At 41.5% G+C, this 17,607-nt stretch overlaps 1 protein-coding gene across 1 annotated transcript in view; it reads left to right on the top strand.

Annotated features, from left to right (window-relative positions):
• Ryr2 (ryanodine receptor 2) overlaps positions 1-17,607 on the top strand; it is a 380,472-nt gene that overhangs the window by 210,834 nt on the left and 152,031 nt on the right. The window contains exons 36-42 of the mRNA XM_055603932.1: positions 2,719-3,523; positions 5,261-5,461; positions 8,392-8,497; positions 9,684-9,827; positions 12,069-12,342; positions 14,815-14,929; positions 16,341-16,473. Of these exons, the coding sequence (XP_055459907.1) occupies positions 2,719-3,523; positions 5,261-5,461; positions 8,392-8,497; positions 9,684-9,827; positions 12,069-12,342; positions 14,815-14,929; positions 16,341-16,473 (1,778 nt within the window). The remainder of the gene's footprint in view (positions 1-2,718; positions 3,524-5,260; positions 5,462-8,391; positions 8,498-9,683; positions 9,828-12,068; positions 12,343-14,814; positions 14,930-16,340; positions 16,474-17,607) is intronic.

Below are 17,607 nucleotides of genomic sequence, written 5' to 3'. Positions count from 1 at the left end.
AAGAAAGAAAGAAAGAAAGAAAGAAAGAAAGAAAGAAAGAAAGAAAGGAGGAAAGAAAGAAAGAAGAAAGCAAGCTCCTGAGGAATGGCATTCATGGCTGGCCTCTGACCCTCTGACCCTACACACGTGCACATACATGCACACCCCTCCCCCCACACACAGTGGCCCACTTAGCTCAGGCTTAAGTGTATTTTTCAACTGCTTTGTCATTTATGAGACTTGCTAAAGCAATAACATCCAGATCTGGGGGACCCTGGGGGTGAGATCCCAGGAACCACAGTATAAAATTCTTTATTTTAACCATGTGAAAAACTGAGACCAAGACGCTTAAAGAGCAAAAACATGAAGACAACAAGACCACTTTAGTAGCAAACTTAGGTGTGTTCTGGGCAGTAAGCACAATGTCTTGACTCAGAGGAGACTTGTGTTCTCCTGTGGCTTCCCTTAAAAATCATAGGTTTCACTTCAGCCATCTTTGTTATGGATTAGGACCTAATATTCTTAAGCTGTGCACTGTGATCAGAAATGGCAGGTGTTTTATTATCAATATTGTTTGTGATAAATACATCATGTAAGAGAGGGCATAATTTAAACCTTCACTAGATTCATGCATGATTTGAGATTTTCCTAAACCTGAGGACCACAGCTGCATTAAAAAAAAAAAAATAAGTAATTGGAATTAAGTTCTTGAGATGGCAAGGCACCAGGATAACCACCGCAAATGAAGACACTCACTCAAGTGACCACACCACCCTCTTTACTGACCTTAGGGACTAGATCTGACCTGTGCCAGGCTCCCCTGTAGCCACAGAGAAATCTGATAATATTTGATTTCCCGAGGGGAAGAGCCGCAATGACCTAAGAAGTCATTACAAGTTGGGACTGGTTGTAGATACATACCAGCATTTTGTGTTTTTTCCTAATGGAGATCATAATTATTATGTAGTGTAAAGACCTGGATGGCCTGGAATTTGCCACTCCGGCTTGAAGGGCAAAGAGATCTGCCTTTCTTTGCCTCCCTGGTACTGCTATTGAACCACCATGTTCCAACACTCTTTTAACTTCTAAGCTGTCTCTCCAGCCTTGCAATTATTATTTTCTTCTGTGGTGTCTTGGTCTTCTCAACTGGTGAGTAAGAGGGACTCACTCCCCTCAAGGGCTGCAAGCTTGCTTGTACTCTTCACACTGTCTGTATGCAGTGCTTACTGTGTCCTACACAGCAACGTCCAATGAATAAGTGGATATTATTGCGATATGAAATAGTCCCTCCCTCAGGGGCTGTTAAAGGTGTGAGGAGTTATATTTGTCAGATTTCGATGTCATAACAACCTAGAGAAATCAGTACCTCTCAAATAAGCCTTTGTTTCTGGTTTAAATTCTATGGGTCATGGGTCCCCTCCCTCTTGCTCTTCTAGGCTGACAGTAGAGGAAGAAAACAGTGGAGGAAGGCCTTCTGGACAAGCAGGTCCTTCTTTTGATGAAGTTCATGCCATGGTTCTGCTTTTAATGCTAGTGTATCCTGTGTACTTTCTATATGATGTAAACTCAGTAAGACTTATAGAGATATTCAAGAAAATAGATGCTTTAGCAGAAATGATGTGTCAGGAATTATCTGGACGTGTATTTCTTAAAAGGAACAAAGTGACCTGACTTAGGAGTCCAGGGTGATGTAGATGAGGGTACCATTATCAGAGATGCTTCATACGGCAGTGGATGGTGAGGTCTGGGATACTGACAACTAGCCAAAGCGAAGAGAATATGTGACTGTGGGGTGCTCGGTCCCCAAATGAGACACCTTGATGCCCCCCCAAGGCTCAGGGAACCCTGTGGAAGAGGGTATGGGAGGATTGCAAGAGCCAAAGGTCAGGGAGGAATGGGACAAAGCATCATCTCCTGCACATGACAGAATCGCTGCACTTATACGCTCCCAGCAACAGCCGAGGCTGTCGGCATATGACCCGCATGAGGTCAAGCCAACCACATTTTGGGGTGGATGTGGGAAAGGGCCTCACAAAGCCTCTAGCAGAGTTATTGGCAGTTGATGGCTCCTGGGGGCAGGAGAGTCGGTTTTATTTAAGGCTGTGTGACACCCTAGTAGGCCCGGAAGGATGCCCTCACACTCACGAGTGTATGAAATTCTCAAAGAATAAGTAATTTAAAAAAGGAGGTCAGACAGTTATCCTTTCATTTAGCTAAGAGCCAAATGCCGTTCACATCACTTGTTTCATGAGCTGCATGCAAGTTCCCGGTGGGGACATAAGTCGTTCTGGTGGGTGATGCTGGGGCCTGTGCAGGATATGTGGGGATAATTTACACCAGAGGGCGAGTGCTCTGTGCAACCATTTCTGACACATCTGGGTCATAGTGCAGAGACAGTGGTACTATGGCCCTAGGAAAAGGTTTCTTTTTCACACCACCTTAGCTTGTTGTAAAAGGAAAGCCAGGATTTGCCCCAAGAATCCTCAGGCTCTGAAACTGGGGAGTCCCAGGCTTTCCCTGAAACACCCACATCTGAAAGGGTGCTCGCAGCCTCACTCCCAGGGAAGATGAAGGAAGTTCTAAATGATCTCAGGGCTGAAACGCTAAGCTTAAATTCACCGAGAAAACATGTAAGCCAACTAGAAATGATCTACAAAATACCCTGAAGCCGCTAAGTGTCAGAAATTAGAAGATGTGTGTGTCTGCTCCCTTTACTCTCTCCTCTCTTCCCTTCCACAGATCCGTTGATATCTTAGAGCTGACAGAGCAGGAAGAGTTGCTGCAGTTCCATTATCACACCCTGCGCCTCTACTCTGCCGTCTGTGCCCTTGGGAACCATCGGGTGGCCCATGCGCTGTGCAGCCACGTGGACGAACCTCAGCTGCTTTATGCCATTGAGAACAAGTACATGCCTGGCCTGCTGCGCACTGGCTACTATGACCTGCTGATTGATATCCACCTCAGCTCCTACGCCACCGCCAGGCTCATGATGAACAGTGAGTTCATCGTCCCCATGACAGAGGAGACGAAGAGCATCACCCTCTTCCCCGATGAGAACAAGAAGCACGGCCTCCCGGGCATAGGCCTCAGCACCTCTCTCCGGCCTCGGATGCAGTTTTCCTCCCCTAGTTTCGTGAGCATCAGCAATGAATGTTATCAGTACAGTCCCGAGTTCCCCTTGGACATCCTGAAGGCCAAGACCATCCAGATGCTCACAGAGGCAGTGAAGGAAGGCAGCCTCCACGCACGGGACCCTGTGGGTGGGACCACAGAGTTCCTCTTTGTGCCCCTCATCAAGCTCTTCTACACCCTGCTCATCATGGGTGTCTTTCACAACGAGGATCTGAAGCACATCCTGCAGCTGATCGAGCCTAGCGTGTTTAAGGAAGCTGCCGCTCCAGAGGAGGGAGGAGGAGCCCCGGAGAAGGAGCTCAGTGCGGAAGACTCTAAGCTGGAAGGAATGGGTGAAGAAGAAGCCAAAGGGAGCAAAAGGCCCAAGGAAGGCTTGCTCCAGATGAAACTCCCTGAGCCAGTTAAACTACAGGTAACTGGGGAAGAAACGGAGAGGCTTTCCTGAATTGCTAAGCGTTAAAGTGACAAAACCCCACCTAGCTTCCTTTCTCTCTTGTATGGCTCTTTACGAATTTACTTTCCATTCGTCACCATCACAGATGACTACCCATTTAGTTGTGTGTCTCCCCAGGCTTCTGCGTAAGCATTTCACCCACGTGATAGTTGTGTGAATTTGAGGCACAAGCGTCCCTTTCAGTCCCCGCCTCCTCTGCTGTTAGAGCATGCGCAGGCACCTCTTCTTAGACAGCAAAGAGCTTCCTCCTCCAGCGTGTCAGTAAGGAGTCCAGACACTGCCTGGCTTTGTGTTCATCACACTGTGCAGAATTTACTTAATCCATACCTCTTCCGTGCTTTAGTTAGACATTCGAGTCATAGGCGTTAGTTTTACTCATCAACTCAGTCAGCGTCAAAGGAAGTCGTATTCTGGACCATGAACCTGGTGCAGAGAAAAAGAAATGGGTACGACCTGCCTGCCTCCCAGAGTGTACATAGTCTCTAGGGAAATTTGTACCTCTTCATGAATTTCTATTTAGTGTCATTGCCCAAATCCATCGACTGGAGAGGTCAGGGGTTGCTCCCAGGAAAGCAGAGTGGTGAAGATAAACATAGCAGCCCAGAGTCTGGCTGTCCAACAAGCAGTCAGACTTGTCTAGATTCAAGGGGAGAGTGATGTACTTTGACAAAACACTGGAAGGAAGAAGATGAGATTGAGAGAAAATTCTCTGAAGAGAGCTGAAATAATTATGCTACCTTGACATGCAAGATTTTAAGGTCTTCTTTTGGGCCCCTGTGTATTTGTCACAAAGGGTGTTAAGCATATTGGTGATTTTCTAAATTTAGCCTTACATTCTCTTAGGAAACTTTCTAAAATATTTAGTTTTGTTTACATGTATGCATCTGTATGGAGATACCTGCTTATGAGGGCAGGTGCCCACAGTAGCCAGAATAGCGCTCGGATCCCCTGGAGCTGGAGTTAGGAAGTGGTAGGCACCTCGCATGGGGGCTGAGAGCGTAAGTCTTCTGGAAGAGCAGCAAGCTTCTCCACTGAGCCATCTCTTCAGCCCCTGATTTTTTGTGTGTTTGTTTTGTTTTGCTTTTATGTGTTGCTTGGGATTGCACCCATGGTCTCACACTTCTGGGGCAAACATTCTACCACCAAGCTCTATCCTCAGACCTTTTACAGACACATTTATCAACAAATAGTCTACTGGTTAAAATCTGTTTTTTAATTTTTTTTATAAGTAATCACCAAGCTAGCCACTTAAGGAGTGAGCTCTTACCTCACGATCAGATTTATAGGAACACTATATTCTGGCCCTGGATCAGCGTTTCAGTGATGTCTTTCTGCTCAGCAATGCTTATTCTGTGTCCTTTCTTCTAAAGGTACATCACTACACCCCTTCCTCCAACAGCTGAATTATAACCCAGTTACATCTGTTTTGAAAGAAAGACATTCTGTTTTCTTACCAATGGTGAAAACCCTTCCAGAAGACCCCTTTGTAAACGTTTTCTTATTTATCCATGGGCTGCTCTGCCTCTGAATGATGACCTACCTACTCCAGATACATGTATCTCCTATAAGATGAAATAAATTTTCTGCCTGCAAAGTACTAGGATTATTATGTGTTGTAGAAAGAATATGTAACAAAGCATATTTAGCACTGGTTATGACTTGATTAATGGTATGTCTTTTAAATTATGCTCTCAGATGTGCCTCTTGCTTCAGTACCTCTGTGACTGCCAGGTCCGGCACCGGATAGAAGCCATCGTAGCCTTTTCAGATGACTTTGTAGCTAAACTCCAAGACAATCAACGGTTCAGATATAATGAAGTTATGCAAGCCTTAAACATGTCTGCCGCACTCACCGCCAGGAAGACCAAGGAGTTCCGGTCACCACCACAAGAGCAGGTACCAGAGTAGAATTGAAGGGCTTCCCCATTTAATTGTGTATTTTCAGAGCATTCAGTATCTGTACATTACAAAACTGTAGGATAAATTACGAGTGGCTTTTTCTTTTCTGTTCTGTTGAAATTAGCCATGGTCATTTGGTCAATATTCTAAGTTTCACCAAAAGAATCTACGTGGTTACTTTAAACTATTATTAATTATTCAGTGACATATTGTTATACTCTTTGATAAATAACTAATCACTAAAAGGCATCAAGTTAACCATAGTTGGTTTAAGAATGTCAGGATGCCACATCTTGAGGTTCCACAAATAGTGATAATATTCATCCAGAGATGGGCCAACTTTGACTGGCCTCTGTCACCTCAAATGATAAAAACCCTCCACTCCTAGGGATGGACACTAGGTTCTTTTTCGTTGGCATCCTTGTAGAAAAATCGGCAAGTAGCCATAGGGTCATTTCTCTAAGTCTTCCATTGGCTAGTGTCAGAGAAAGCTGGCTAAGACAGGAGTTTGAATAAGATCCAGACTTCATTGCCTAACACTGAAAATGCTCACATTTGAGTTAAAAAAAATCTTGTCTTTTACCAGTAGCCAAGAAAGGCTTAAGCAAACAAAGAAAATACATGGAGACTGCAGCTCTTAATATTATGACAAGGCTACTCTCACTAAGCTTCTCCAAAATAGGGGAAAGAAATTAGAGGATCCCTTCAAAGAAAAAAAAAAAAGACAAAGAGGAATGCAGCACATTTTTTTTTAGATTAGAAAATACAATGGCTGGATGAGATGTGGGCTGGAGAACACGATGGAGAGGGAAGAGGGTGTCATTTTAACTGGGAAGAGAGCAGTGTAGGAGACGCCTCAGGGGAAAAGCTAAGGGAGACAAGGATTGCACCTTGACACTGAACTGCAAAAGAGGAGCTATAATAGGCAAACTGAAAAATTTCCCTGAAGGAAATGTCTTAAAGTATCAAAGTCTCTAAAGCAGTGGTTCTCAGTCTTCTTAAAGCTGCGACCCTCTAATACAGTTCCTTGTGTTGTGGTGACTCCCCCCAACCATACAGTTATTTTGTTGTTACTTCATAACTGTAATTTTCCTACCATTTTGAATCGTAATGTAAATATCTGATACATAGGGTATCTGATAGATGACCTCCGTAAAAGGGTCATTCGACTCCCAAAGGCATTGTGACCCACAGGTTTTCTATGGGATATACAACTAGAGATTCAAGAAGCCAGCAAAACTCTCAACAGGAAAATCTGAAGGATTTTACACCAATGTATAGTATAGCCGAATTTCTGAAAATTACAGCCAAGGAAAAAGTCTTGAAAAAAATAAAATCTTACTTGCAGAGGGAAGATAAGTTTGAATAGCTTCAGGTTGTTATCAGAGAAGATTGGGGCCAGCATGAGAAGAAAGTGTGTCCCATCCGGCTAAAGAAAACCCTTTAGCTCAGTTCTACACTCTGTGGAAAAGACCTCCAAAGAGGAAGTGGGCATTAAAACACTTGAAAGGAAGAGAAGAGGCTGGAGAGCTGGTTCAGAACTTAAGGCCACTTGCTCCTCTTCCAGAGGACCCCCAAGTTTGGTTTGAAGCCTCCATATTTCATGTCTCACAAACACCTGTAACTCCAGCTTCAGGGGATACAATATCTTCTTCTGATCTTGAAGGTATTGTGTGCAAGTGAGTGTGTGCATACACACACACTTAAATGTGATGAAAGGAAGAGAAGTTAAAGGAATTAAACTATCTTGAACATGCTGTTAAAAAAAAGCTAAGAAGATTTTTTAAACACAAAATGACAGAAGAGAACAGAGAAAATCAGAAAGGAAAAAAAAAAGCAATGGAAAGTGTTAGGCTTGCACAAGTAGATAAAAACATGTTTTCTTTCACCCTGGATTTATCCACATATTGTTTGGGGGTTAAGTAGATGTTGTACAACTGCCTTTTGCAGTTCTAACTGGGTGTATGGAAAATTTAAGATGACTGTATTGTAAATGGAGATTAAAGGGACATGGATGGAGATAAAATACTTCAGAATTCTTCTCAACTGGCAAAAATGCTGGTATCAGTAGGTAAGTTATACATAAAGGCATATGTGGTCTCTCTGTATTATGTCTGCTAAGAGCATGTGAATCTATAATTACCTCAAATCTGTATTAAAAGCACTTTATAAACTTAAAGAATTTTCAAAAGGAAAATATAGGAGGACATCAAAGCCCTCTTATCTTAATTTGTAAATTTAATATTACTGGTACCAAAACTTAAGCAGATGGAAAGAAGTGCCATGAGTTTTGAATGAAGTGTGAGCATCAGTGTCAGCATAGCTATCATGTGACTTTCCTATTGTATTTAGACCTTTTCTTGTCTTTGAATTGGTGTCCCTCTCAAGAGCTGTCTTTAAAATATGCGGAAATTGCCAATATTAGAAAATAATGGCTGCATGGAGCATAGTCAGTTGTAGAAAATATAAAATACTTCAAAAAGATCTTTATGTGTATGTATGAGTGTGTTAGAGTGTATACTGTGTGTGTGGGTGCTTGTGGAGGCCAGAAGAAGGTGTCAGATCCTTTGGAGAGGGTGCCAAGAAGTTGCCTGATATGGGCCCTGCGAATTAAACCTTTGGAAGAGCAGAAAATATTCTTACCTGCTAAGGCTCTAAGAACTCCTGTAATTAAAGATTATATCGTGTATGAATCTAACATTTAGTAGACATGAGGAGGATTCTACATGATTATAACTACTTTCCATTTTCCTACACTCAGAGAATTGACTTATTTTGTGATGCTAGTAGGGTTAATAATAAACAATGGCTTTTCCCTTACCGAGGGGAGTGATTTGTACACATTAGAAATGTGATTTTGAATGCTCCTGAATTGAAACTCACCATTCTTTCCTTCCTCATTCTTCCTTCTTGTTTTCTTCTTCCAGATTAACATGCTTCTCAATTTTAAGGATGACAAAAGTGAATGTCCCTGCCCTGAAGAAATCCGAGACCAACTCCTAGATTTCCACGAGGACTTGATGACTCACTGTGGTAAACTCACTGTTCTCGTATAGTCTCTGTTGCTGTGTCAAATACCATGACCCATGGCAACTTAGGAGAGGAAAATATATATTTGGCTTTGGCTTACACTTCCATGTCACACACCATCATTGAGGGAAGTCAGGGCCAGAACCCAAGGAAGAACCTGAATCAATTGTGTAGGAATGCTGCTTGCTGGCTTGCTCAGTTCATTCTCAGCTAGCTTTCCAACATAACCTATCACTACCTTCATAGGGAATGGTAACACCCATAGTGGGCTGTACACTTCTATGTCAATTGAAAATCAAGACAGTCCCTCACAGGCATGCCCACAGACTAACCTGATAAGGAAATTACTCAGCTGAGCAACAGTAATCAAAGGAAAAGAAACCCGTATTTCTTTATGAAATATTGTGGTGAAGTTTGAGTTTCAATGACAGAAAATTAATTTGTAATCTTTCCAGTGACGTGAATTATATGGATAGACAAACAGATATAAGAGCTAGCTAGAAAGGTGATATCTATGTGTGTGTGTGTGTGTATATATATATATACACACAGAGAGAGGAGAGAGAGAGAGAGAGAGAGAAACGTGGATGACAGATTAGCACCAGTCAGGTTATGCTTATCTTAGTCTAGAAGAGATTAAGAACATCACATTGTAGCTTAATAATTTTGTGAATGAAAGCCCATTTGCCTACATATGCATATGCCATCTATATAATATCAATAAAATATACTTCAAAGAGCAGAATTAGCACTATAGGTATAAAACATTCCCTAGCTTAGGACATATAGTTATGCCTTTTCTCTCTGCCTCTCAGTTAAAACACTGACATATTTGGAACAGATGGGGATAGAAGTCCTATGAATTTTAGACAGGTAGGTTAAGGTTCAGGCAAATAGTATCTAAAAGTGATGCTAAAAAGGTCAGGCAAAGAGCAGAACTGATCTTTACTCCTGATGATGTGCTTTTGCTCTTCATTCAATGTGTATTCTGATTGTCAGTGGTCCTGGAATAGCAAGAACTGGGGAAAGGAGGAAGGAGGGAGAGAGGCTGAGAAGTGGGTCATGTTTGAGTGCTCTGGGATGAGCTAGCCTAGTAGGTGCTGCCAGGAGCTTGACAGCAAGGATGGAAAAGCTGCAGAGCCTATTTTCAAAGGGTTTGCTTGTCTGCTCCCCCTGCTGTTTATGCCAGGAATTGAGCTGGATGAAGATGGATCCCTGGATGGAAGCAATGACTTAACAATCAGAGGACGTCTGCTGTCCCTGGTAGAAAAGGTGACCTACCTGAAGAAGAAGCAAGCTGAAAAACCAATTGCAAGTGACTCCAGAAAGTCCTGTAAGCATTTGAAAGGGTCCTGCTCTAGTGCCCAGCTATGATATTTATTCATACTGAGAACGGACACTACATTCAGTAGGAGGTCCTAACGTCCAAGGATCAGCTTTTTAAGTCAGTGCTTGTAGAACCCAGAAGTAGGCAGCAGCAGCCAGCTTGAGAAGGAGCTGCACCGTGGAGGGCATGGGCTCCTTGCATTTCCAGCATCTTAGGTGTTTGGTCGCAGACTATCGAGAGGAAGCGTAGCCTGGGAGAGGGGTCAGCAGAGTGCTTGCAGTGTAAGCACGACGATCAGTTTGTATCCCTACACCCATGTGAGAAGCACCGGTACATACTTATAATCCCAGTTCTGGGGAGACAAAGGCAGGGAGATCCTTGGGGTTTGCTTTCTAGCCAGTCTGTCTGCAGTGGTGAGCTTCAAGCTGTTGCCAGACCCTGACTCAAAAGATAAAATGCAGGACTAGCCTAGAAGACATCCAACATCAGTCTCTGGCCTTCAACCATATTTACATATTCATTACCACATATTCATGTAGACACATGTGAACAGACTGGTACATGTGAACATGTACCAGACTCATACACACAGAGAAATTGTAAAGGGAATAATTTAGCCTTCCTAGGTAGTGTACATTTTGTTTAAATGATTGTACAAAATTAAACCTTTCCTTTTAACATTAAATAGATATCTATAACTATGACTATATTTGGTTCTGAAACCTTTTCTAAGTTTTAGAAACCATTTCTAAACATTTAGAAACATTTCTGGTTAATTGTATGCCATCCGATCAAGAACAAAGGCTGTTAGCTCATGGAACAAAATAAGGCAGGGGTTCTGAGTTCTTCAGAAGTGTACTTTAATTCTGAAGGTGTCAGGGAGCAGAGCCATTGGATCCCACATTCTTATTACTGCATTTCTAAGATGCTACCAATTTTAAGATAGAGTACTAGTAAAATAACTTTTTAGAAAAAAGTAAAAATCTTATTCATAACGTTATCCTTTAGAGACACAACAAATTTTGAGGTAGGCCACCTTCGGCCAGTGTTCTAAGTTCCTAACCAGTCACATTTGCTAAAAGATTTGTGGCTTTTACCTGTTGTCATGACAGTAAGATTTTGAGATGTTTGGGAATATATTGGCATTTCTTCACATTATTTTTGTTTGGATACATTTGGTAGATTTGTTTTTTCTTAAATAATATATAGGCTCAAAGTAAATAACGTCTTTTGAGAGCCAGCCAATGTATTAATGATAGAAATTAAGCCTCATTAGACCTTAGCCGCATTCCTACCTACCTTAGAGGCGTCTGTTTTACTTTAAAATAGACTGTGTTGCATGTTATGCCACATATAGTCTTGTGTGTCTGATATGAATTTTTAGTTTAGTTAAAATGGAACAATGAAACCCTTTAAGAGGCATTCTAAGCGACAGTTTAGATCCAAATTTAAATAAAACCACATGGATGTAATTCATGTTGCAGACTCCTTAACTGAGGAAATAGCTGGATAACTCACTACCTTGAGTTTTCCACAATGGACCTTTAGAGATAGAGTGATGGCAAACCTTCTGGGAAGAAAGTCGGGGGAAATAAGTAAAAGTTTGAGTACCTTGTACTCTTTGACAGATTTGTGGACTCTCAATAGTAGTTTTGCTACTTTTCTGTTGTTCTGATAAAAATGCCTTGGGGAAAAAAAAAAGAAGATTAGGGAAAAAAGAGTATATTTGGGTTTACAATTCCAATGGGGTAGAGTCCATCATGGTGAAGAAGTTTGGAAGCAGGAGGAGGATGCTGTCACAACACAGGCCATTGATCACAGGAAGCAAAAACAGAGAACAGGAAGCAGGGCTAGGTTAAAGCCCAACCCCATTGACATACTTTCTCTAAGAAGGCTCCACCTCCTGAAGGGTCCATATCCTTCCAAAACAGTGCCACCCACTAGAGACCAAGTGTTCAAACATATGAGCCTTATTCAAACCCCAACAGCTTGTAACTTTGAAATAGTTCGTCTTAATTATAATAAATATTATTTAGTCAGAAGTAATAATTTTTTATCCTTAATAAACTACATATGGTATCTATGGAAAGAATGATAATATTTAAGTGGCAGTTATAAAGAATGTTTCAAGTGTCCTTAAAGTGCCCTAACTTTTGTGATGCCAGTGTAAAGCTATGAGGTTATGGAGTTTAAATGTCTAACTTATGTGTGTTCTCTTACTGCTTGATACAAACGCGCCACGCGCAGCCAGTCTCCAGCAACTCATTTCCGAGACGATGGTACGGTGGGCTCAAGAGTCTGTCATTGAGGACCCTGAGCTGGTGAGGGCCATGTTTGTGTTGTTGCATCGACAGTACGATGGCATTGGGGGTCTGGTCCGAGCACTGCCGAAGACCTACACTATCAATGGCGTCTCTGTGGAAGACACCATCAACCTGCTTGCATCGCTTGGTCAGATCCGATCTCTGCTGAGTGTGAGGATGGGTAAAGAAGAAGAGAAGCTAATGATTCGTGGATTGGGGTAAATACGTAGCCATAGCTTATGCATTTCTTCTTATTTTCATCAAGTTAGCGATGCCATAAGTACACCAATACCGTAACTCTGACTGGATTATGAGATGATGTCAAGTGTTGTTTTTCTCCCTAGAGATTAAGTTTTTCAACCAAATTAGAAAAGTTGCTCGCTGAGTCATGGGCAACTTGGGAGCAGGGAGTGGGTAGGGGTGGGAAGTTTCATCCCTGAAGAAAACTGGCTTTATTCCCCAGGAATCACTTACTGCCTGGAGCGCCTCACTTAGTGTTCTGGCCTTGCGAGCCTTCCCCTATCCACACTGGATGTAGTCTTATGTAGGTCTTATACAGACAATCACAGCTGTTGAGAGTTCATGAGTACAGAACCCCTATTGTGTCCAGAAGACATTTTGCACCGAATGGACTGACATGTACCTTTTCACATTGAATACTATGTGAAAAAATTTGATAAGCAACAAAAGTTGACTGATTTGACAGATGGAGATGGTAATATGGTATTGACAGACACACAGCAGCTACATTTTTTTGGTCCTCTAATAATGCACCATTATTTACAAAAACTCATTAAGTCTGTGACACTTACAGAAGAACATTTATCAGCAGGAAGTAATAAGAAAGCTTGCCTCCATCCATTGAATGCTGGGAAAAGGAGGAGAAAGGGGACCAACTTCTGATGATTCAACATCATTAGAGTTTGTATTTCATGAACATTAGGGGTTAACATTGATGCCCCATCTTTAGGAGTGAGAGTAAAGCAACCACATTTTCCCCAGTGATCACGGGAAGCTATTCTAAAGTTAGGGTTCTAATTTAAGAAATCCAAGTAGTAACAAAAAGAAGTCATTGTAGATTTCATGAAGTTCAATACAAAAATGTAGAAAAACTGTAGATATCTGGATGTACAGTGGTGGAAGGCAATGAAAAACTATTCATGAAAATTTATAAGAGGGCCAGGCATCATAGCATACCTTTAATTCTAGCTCTCAGGAGGCAGAGGCAGGTGGATATTTGTGAGTTTAAGGCCAGCCTGGTCTACATAGTGAAACTCCATCTCAAACAAAAACAAATAGAATATAATGAAGTAAATATCAGGAAAAATGAAGCTAAAAATGGCATGGCTGCATGAATAAAATAAAAGACAAAGAAATAACTAACCTTAGGGCTGGAAGGATGTCTTAGTGGTTGCCTGTGTTTGCTGATCTTATATGGGACTCAAGTTGGATTCCCATCACCAACGTCTGGCAGCTCACAACTGCTTATAACTCCCGGTGGTCTGAGGTCCTCTTCTGGCCTCCAGGGCACCTGCATCAAAAGTGTATACCCACCCACACACGCACACAATGAAGAAAAATCAGATAAGCTTGCTTTCTCTTGTGTGAAACTAAAACACAATCCAGAGGAATTAAAAGGATGGTTAAAGATGTCACCATTATCACTCAGATATGTTTTCATCTCACAGAACAATACAGTGCATTGCTCATGAGCCTATTCATATTTAAATTTACAACATGAACTGGAAGATTGTATTTCACATTCACCATAACGGGTACATACTAAAACCATAAGCATGCTAATGGGATAAATTCTGAAACAGAAGAGTCTATGGCAATAAGCAAACATTGGGATCTCTGGTCTTTGCTTATAATGGAATGAGATGAACGTTATTTGGGTCCTAATATTTGAATATAAGCTAAGGAAGCCTCTAATGTATGAGAAGTGTGTTTTTAATTAAGCTAATGAAAAACAAAGTCTTCTAGGAGTTAAGCGATCACTTGATAAACATATCAGCAGCAATATGTTCCAGTAACAAATAAACGGTTAATTAGTAATATAACTGAAAATTATATTAGGGAATAAAATTATACTTTGTGGTATGAAAGATATGCTTAGTAAATGCCAACATACCTACGTGGCAGCCCATTTGTCTAATAGAATAATGAAAATATATACTATCACCAAATCGTTACATGAGTGATACAGTAAAAGAAATGAAAGAGAGATTTATTTCAGACATGCATGCACACACACACACACACACACACACGAGAGAGAGAGAGAGAGAGAGAGAGACAGACAGACAGACAGAGAGAATCTTAGAGAGCCTTATTGCTTTAGCCTGGACAAGAATATATTGCCTAGAAAAGACTCTTGTGTTAACTGATTACTCCTGAAATAGATGTCAACAGAATTTCTTTTATTTACAATTAGTGATGCTCTTTCTCAGGATAAATATCCTCAGGAATGCTTCAGTGTTTAAGACAGAAATGATGTTAGAATCTTTCAAAGTGCCTCTACTGCAGTTTCTTTTAATTGTCCATCATAATTGGAGTGGGGGGGGCTTTATGTATTCCAGACCTCATATACATCCAGCTTCTCTTAAATAATAAGCATTGTTTTTAGGCATGTCACAGTCTTAACTATATAGTGGAAAATAATGCTGTTGTAATTATGTTCTTTCTAGGGATATCATGAATAACAAAGTGTTTTACCAGCATCCCAATCTTATGAGGGCCCTTGGGATGCATGAAACAGTGATGGAAGTCATGGTTAACGTCCTTGGAGGTGGAGAATCCAAGGTAAACTAAAGCCTTGACATCAGGAGCCATGTTGGGTATAGCCTTCTTGAGTGCATGGATTGCAGAGAAACTACAAGAATGATTATTTCTTACTTTTGTTTATTCAGTTTGTGTTTAAGGAACATTGATAGCCACACACACATACACACACACACCCTTGAATCTAAGAGTTATAGTTGGCTGTTTGGATTTTCCTTAGTAACAAAAAATAAATTTCTACATTATGCTTTGTCATTTGTTGTCTCCTAAATCAGTCTCTTTAAAGGATGTTTAGCGACTTACAAAGAGCATATCAGTGTTTTAAAATTACATCCCATTCCATCATAAGTACGAGGCACACAACTGTTCCTCAGACTCAGCCATTGCTAGGGTTCAGACAACAGTTGGATGCACTAAATTTCTGAGCCAAATCAATGCGTGAACAGGGTTGTTCTGGAATGGGTTCGTGGGAAAACCTGTTAACCTTTAGTAAATAAAATTTACAGCAAAGTATGAAGCAACCATTTATCTAGAAGAGCGCAGCAAAGAGCTTCACCACTTCTTGTAAACCAGCACAATTATATAACCTGACATGCAAAAGTCATTTCTCTAAATTTAAATCACAATGTGTATTCTTTACCATATGTATAATAAGCCTAGGTTTTTCATGCCCTGTGGATAGACAGACATATGAAGACCTTCACTTTATAATTTTATGGTTGGGGTCACCGCGACGTGAGGAACTGTATTGAAGGGTTGAAGATTTAGGAAGGTTGAGAACTTACCCTGTTTTGTAGGGTAAGGTGAGATGCACGTGTGTGTTCCGACCAGATGGACCATCTGGCTGGACCCTTTGCAAGGAAGTGGTGTCTAGACCAGGCTGGCTGTGAAGCCCTGGAAAGTCAAAAACAATTGATGCTGATAAACACATCTCATTAGGAGACTCCAAACTCAGTGTATGTCCCCTTCAGTTCCTAAGTTCTTATATTTATGGTTGTGAGCCTAGCCTTTAATGGCTGAGCCATCTCTCCAGCCCAGTTCCTAAGTTCTTAACATCCATATTTTCTGAATCATATAAAACATAATCAGCAGGGTTATGTAGTTTCCCAGGAAGGACCAGACATTTGTGGAGCCAGGTAGTGCAGCTGTATCTCTGTCAGTCTGATCCCTTAGCCAGGCTCAGGCTACCTGTAAGTTTAGGACTAACTGAAGGTGCAGCCAGAGGATGCAGGCAGGGTTTGTAGGTCAGCGTCCTGCTTGATGCTCAGTGGCTTGAGGACTGAGTGAATCGCAGGCTGCGTGTTTGAAGGTTTTCAGTAGTTGAGCTTGGTTTTCATGGGTACGGATGTGTTGACACTGCCATTTTGGCCTCACCTGCAGAGTTCAATCTAATCATTTGATCCAGCAACTAACCAGATACCCTTTTCTATAGGAAATCACTTTCCCCAAGATGGTGGCCAACTGTTGCCGTTTTCTCTGTTACTTCTGTCGGATAAGTAGGCAGAATCAGAAAGCCATGTTTGATCATCTCAGTTATTTACTGGAAAACAGCAGTGTTGGTCTTGGTAAGTTAATGTGTGATATTAATTTAACCATTAAAGGAAAAATAAGCTGTCCAGGAGCTGGAGAGATGGCTCAGTGGTTAAGAACACTTGCTGCTCTGGCAGAGGACTGGTGTTCTGTTCCCAGTACCCGGGTTCGGTAGCTCACAACTGCTTGTAACCTCACCCCAGACAAAGCTACAAATTTTGACTTAGGTAGTAGGCACATCACATAACTTTCTCATTATTGTATTTATATCTGACAAAAAGAAACTTAAGAGAAGGGAGGGTGTCTTCCGGCTCAAACTTTGTGGGTCTAAAGCGTTCTTGTGGGGAAGGAATGGTGGCAGTGGCCACACTCTGCTGTGGCATTAGCTGGGAGGGTGAGGGTGTTTGCTAGTATCTGAGCAAATTAAGACGCAGGGGAAAGGAGGATGCAGGTGGCATTCAGCTGTTTCATTTATTTGAAAATTCAGTCTGAGCCCTGTCCCGACCAGTGGGAGTTCAACGGGTTCCTAAAGTGTGTGTGTGTGTGTGTGTGTAAAGAATGGGGTAGGACAAGAGATGCAAGGAAGGAAGCCAAGTCTGTTTGTCTGATCAAGGCTTCTTTTATTAGAAATTTTTATCCAACTTATATAGGGAGAAGGCAGGAAAGGGGGAAGACTTAATTACTGCTGTGGGAGATATCAAGAGTGCTTTCATGGCTTGAATATTGCACCTGCAAGATACCATAAGGATGTTTTTTAAAGATATCTCATGGATGCTCTAAAACTAACAAACGGTTGTCCTCACAAATTTATCACCCATGACTTAGGGTCCTAGATAACTCTTTCACTAAATAGCTTTAGGTCTCCACTAAATGACCTTTGCTCACTATTTGGCTTCAGCTTCAGTAAATAGCTTTGTCTCACTAAATAGCTTTAGCTCACTATTTGGCTTTGGTTTCAGTAAATAGCTTTGGCTCCCGGCAGAGCCCCCTGCCCATATTTAGGGTGAGTCTTGCCATTCAATGAACCCACTCTAAAATCTTGTTCACAGGCAGGCCTGGAGGTTTGCCACCTGAGAGAATTTTTTTTTGTATTGTCTAGTTTAGAATCAGTTTGAATGATCTTACGTGCAAACACCCAAATGCATGATTGCTGCAGTACATTTTTTGTG

This window comes from Psammomys obesus, unplaced genomic scaffold (assembly GCF_907164565.1).
Source record: "Psammomys obesus unplaced genomic scaffold, mPsaObe1.curated_primary_1811, whole genome shotgun sequence".
Classification (NCBI taxonomy): domain Eukaryota; kingdom Metazoa; phylum Chordata; class Mammalia; order Rodentia; family Muridae; genus Psammomys; species Psammomys obesus.
The sequence above is the reverse complement of the archived record's forward strand: the minus strand, read 5'-3'. Positions and strand labels throughout refer to the sequence as shown.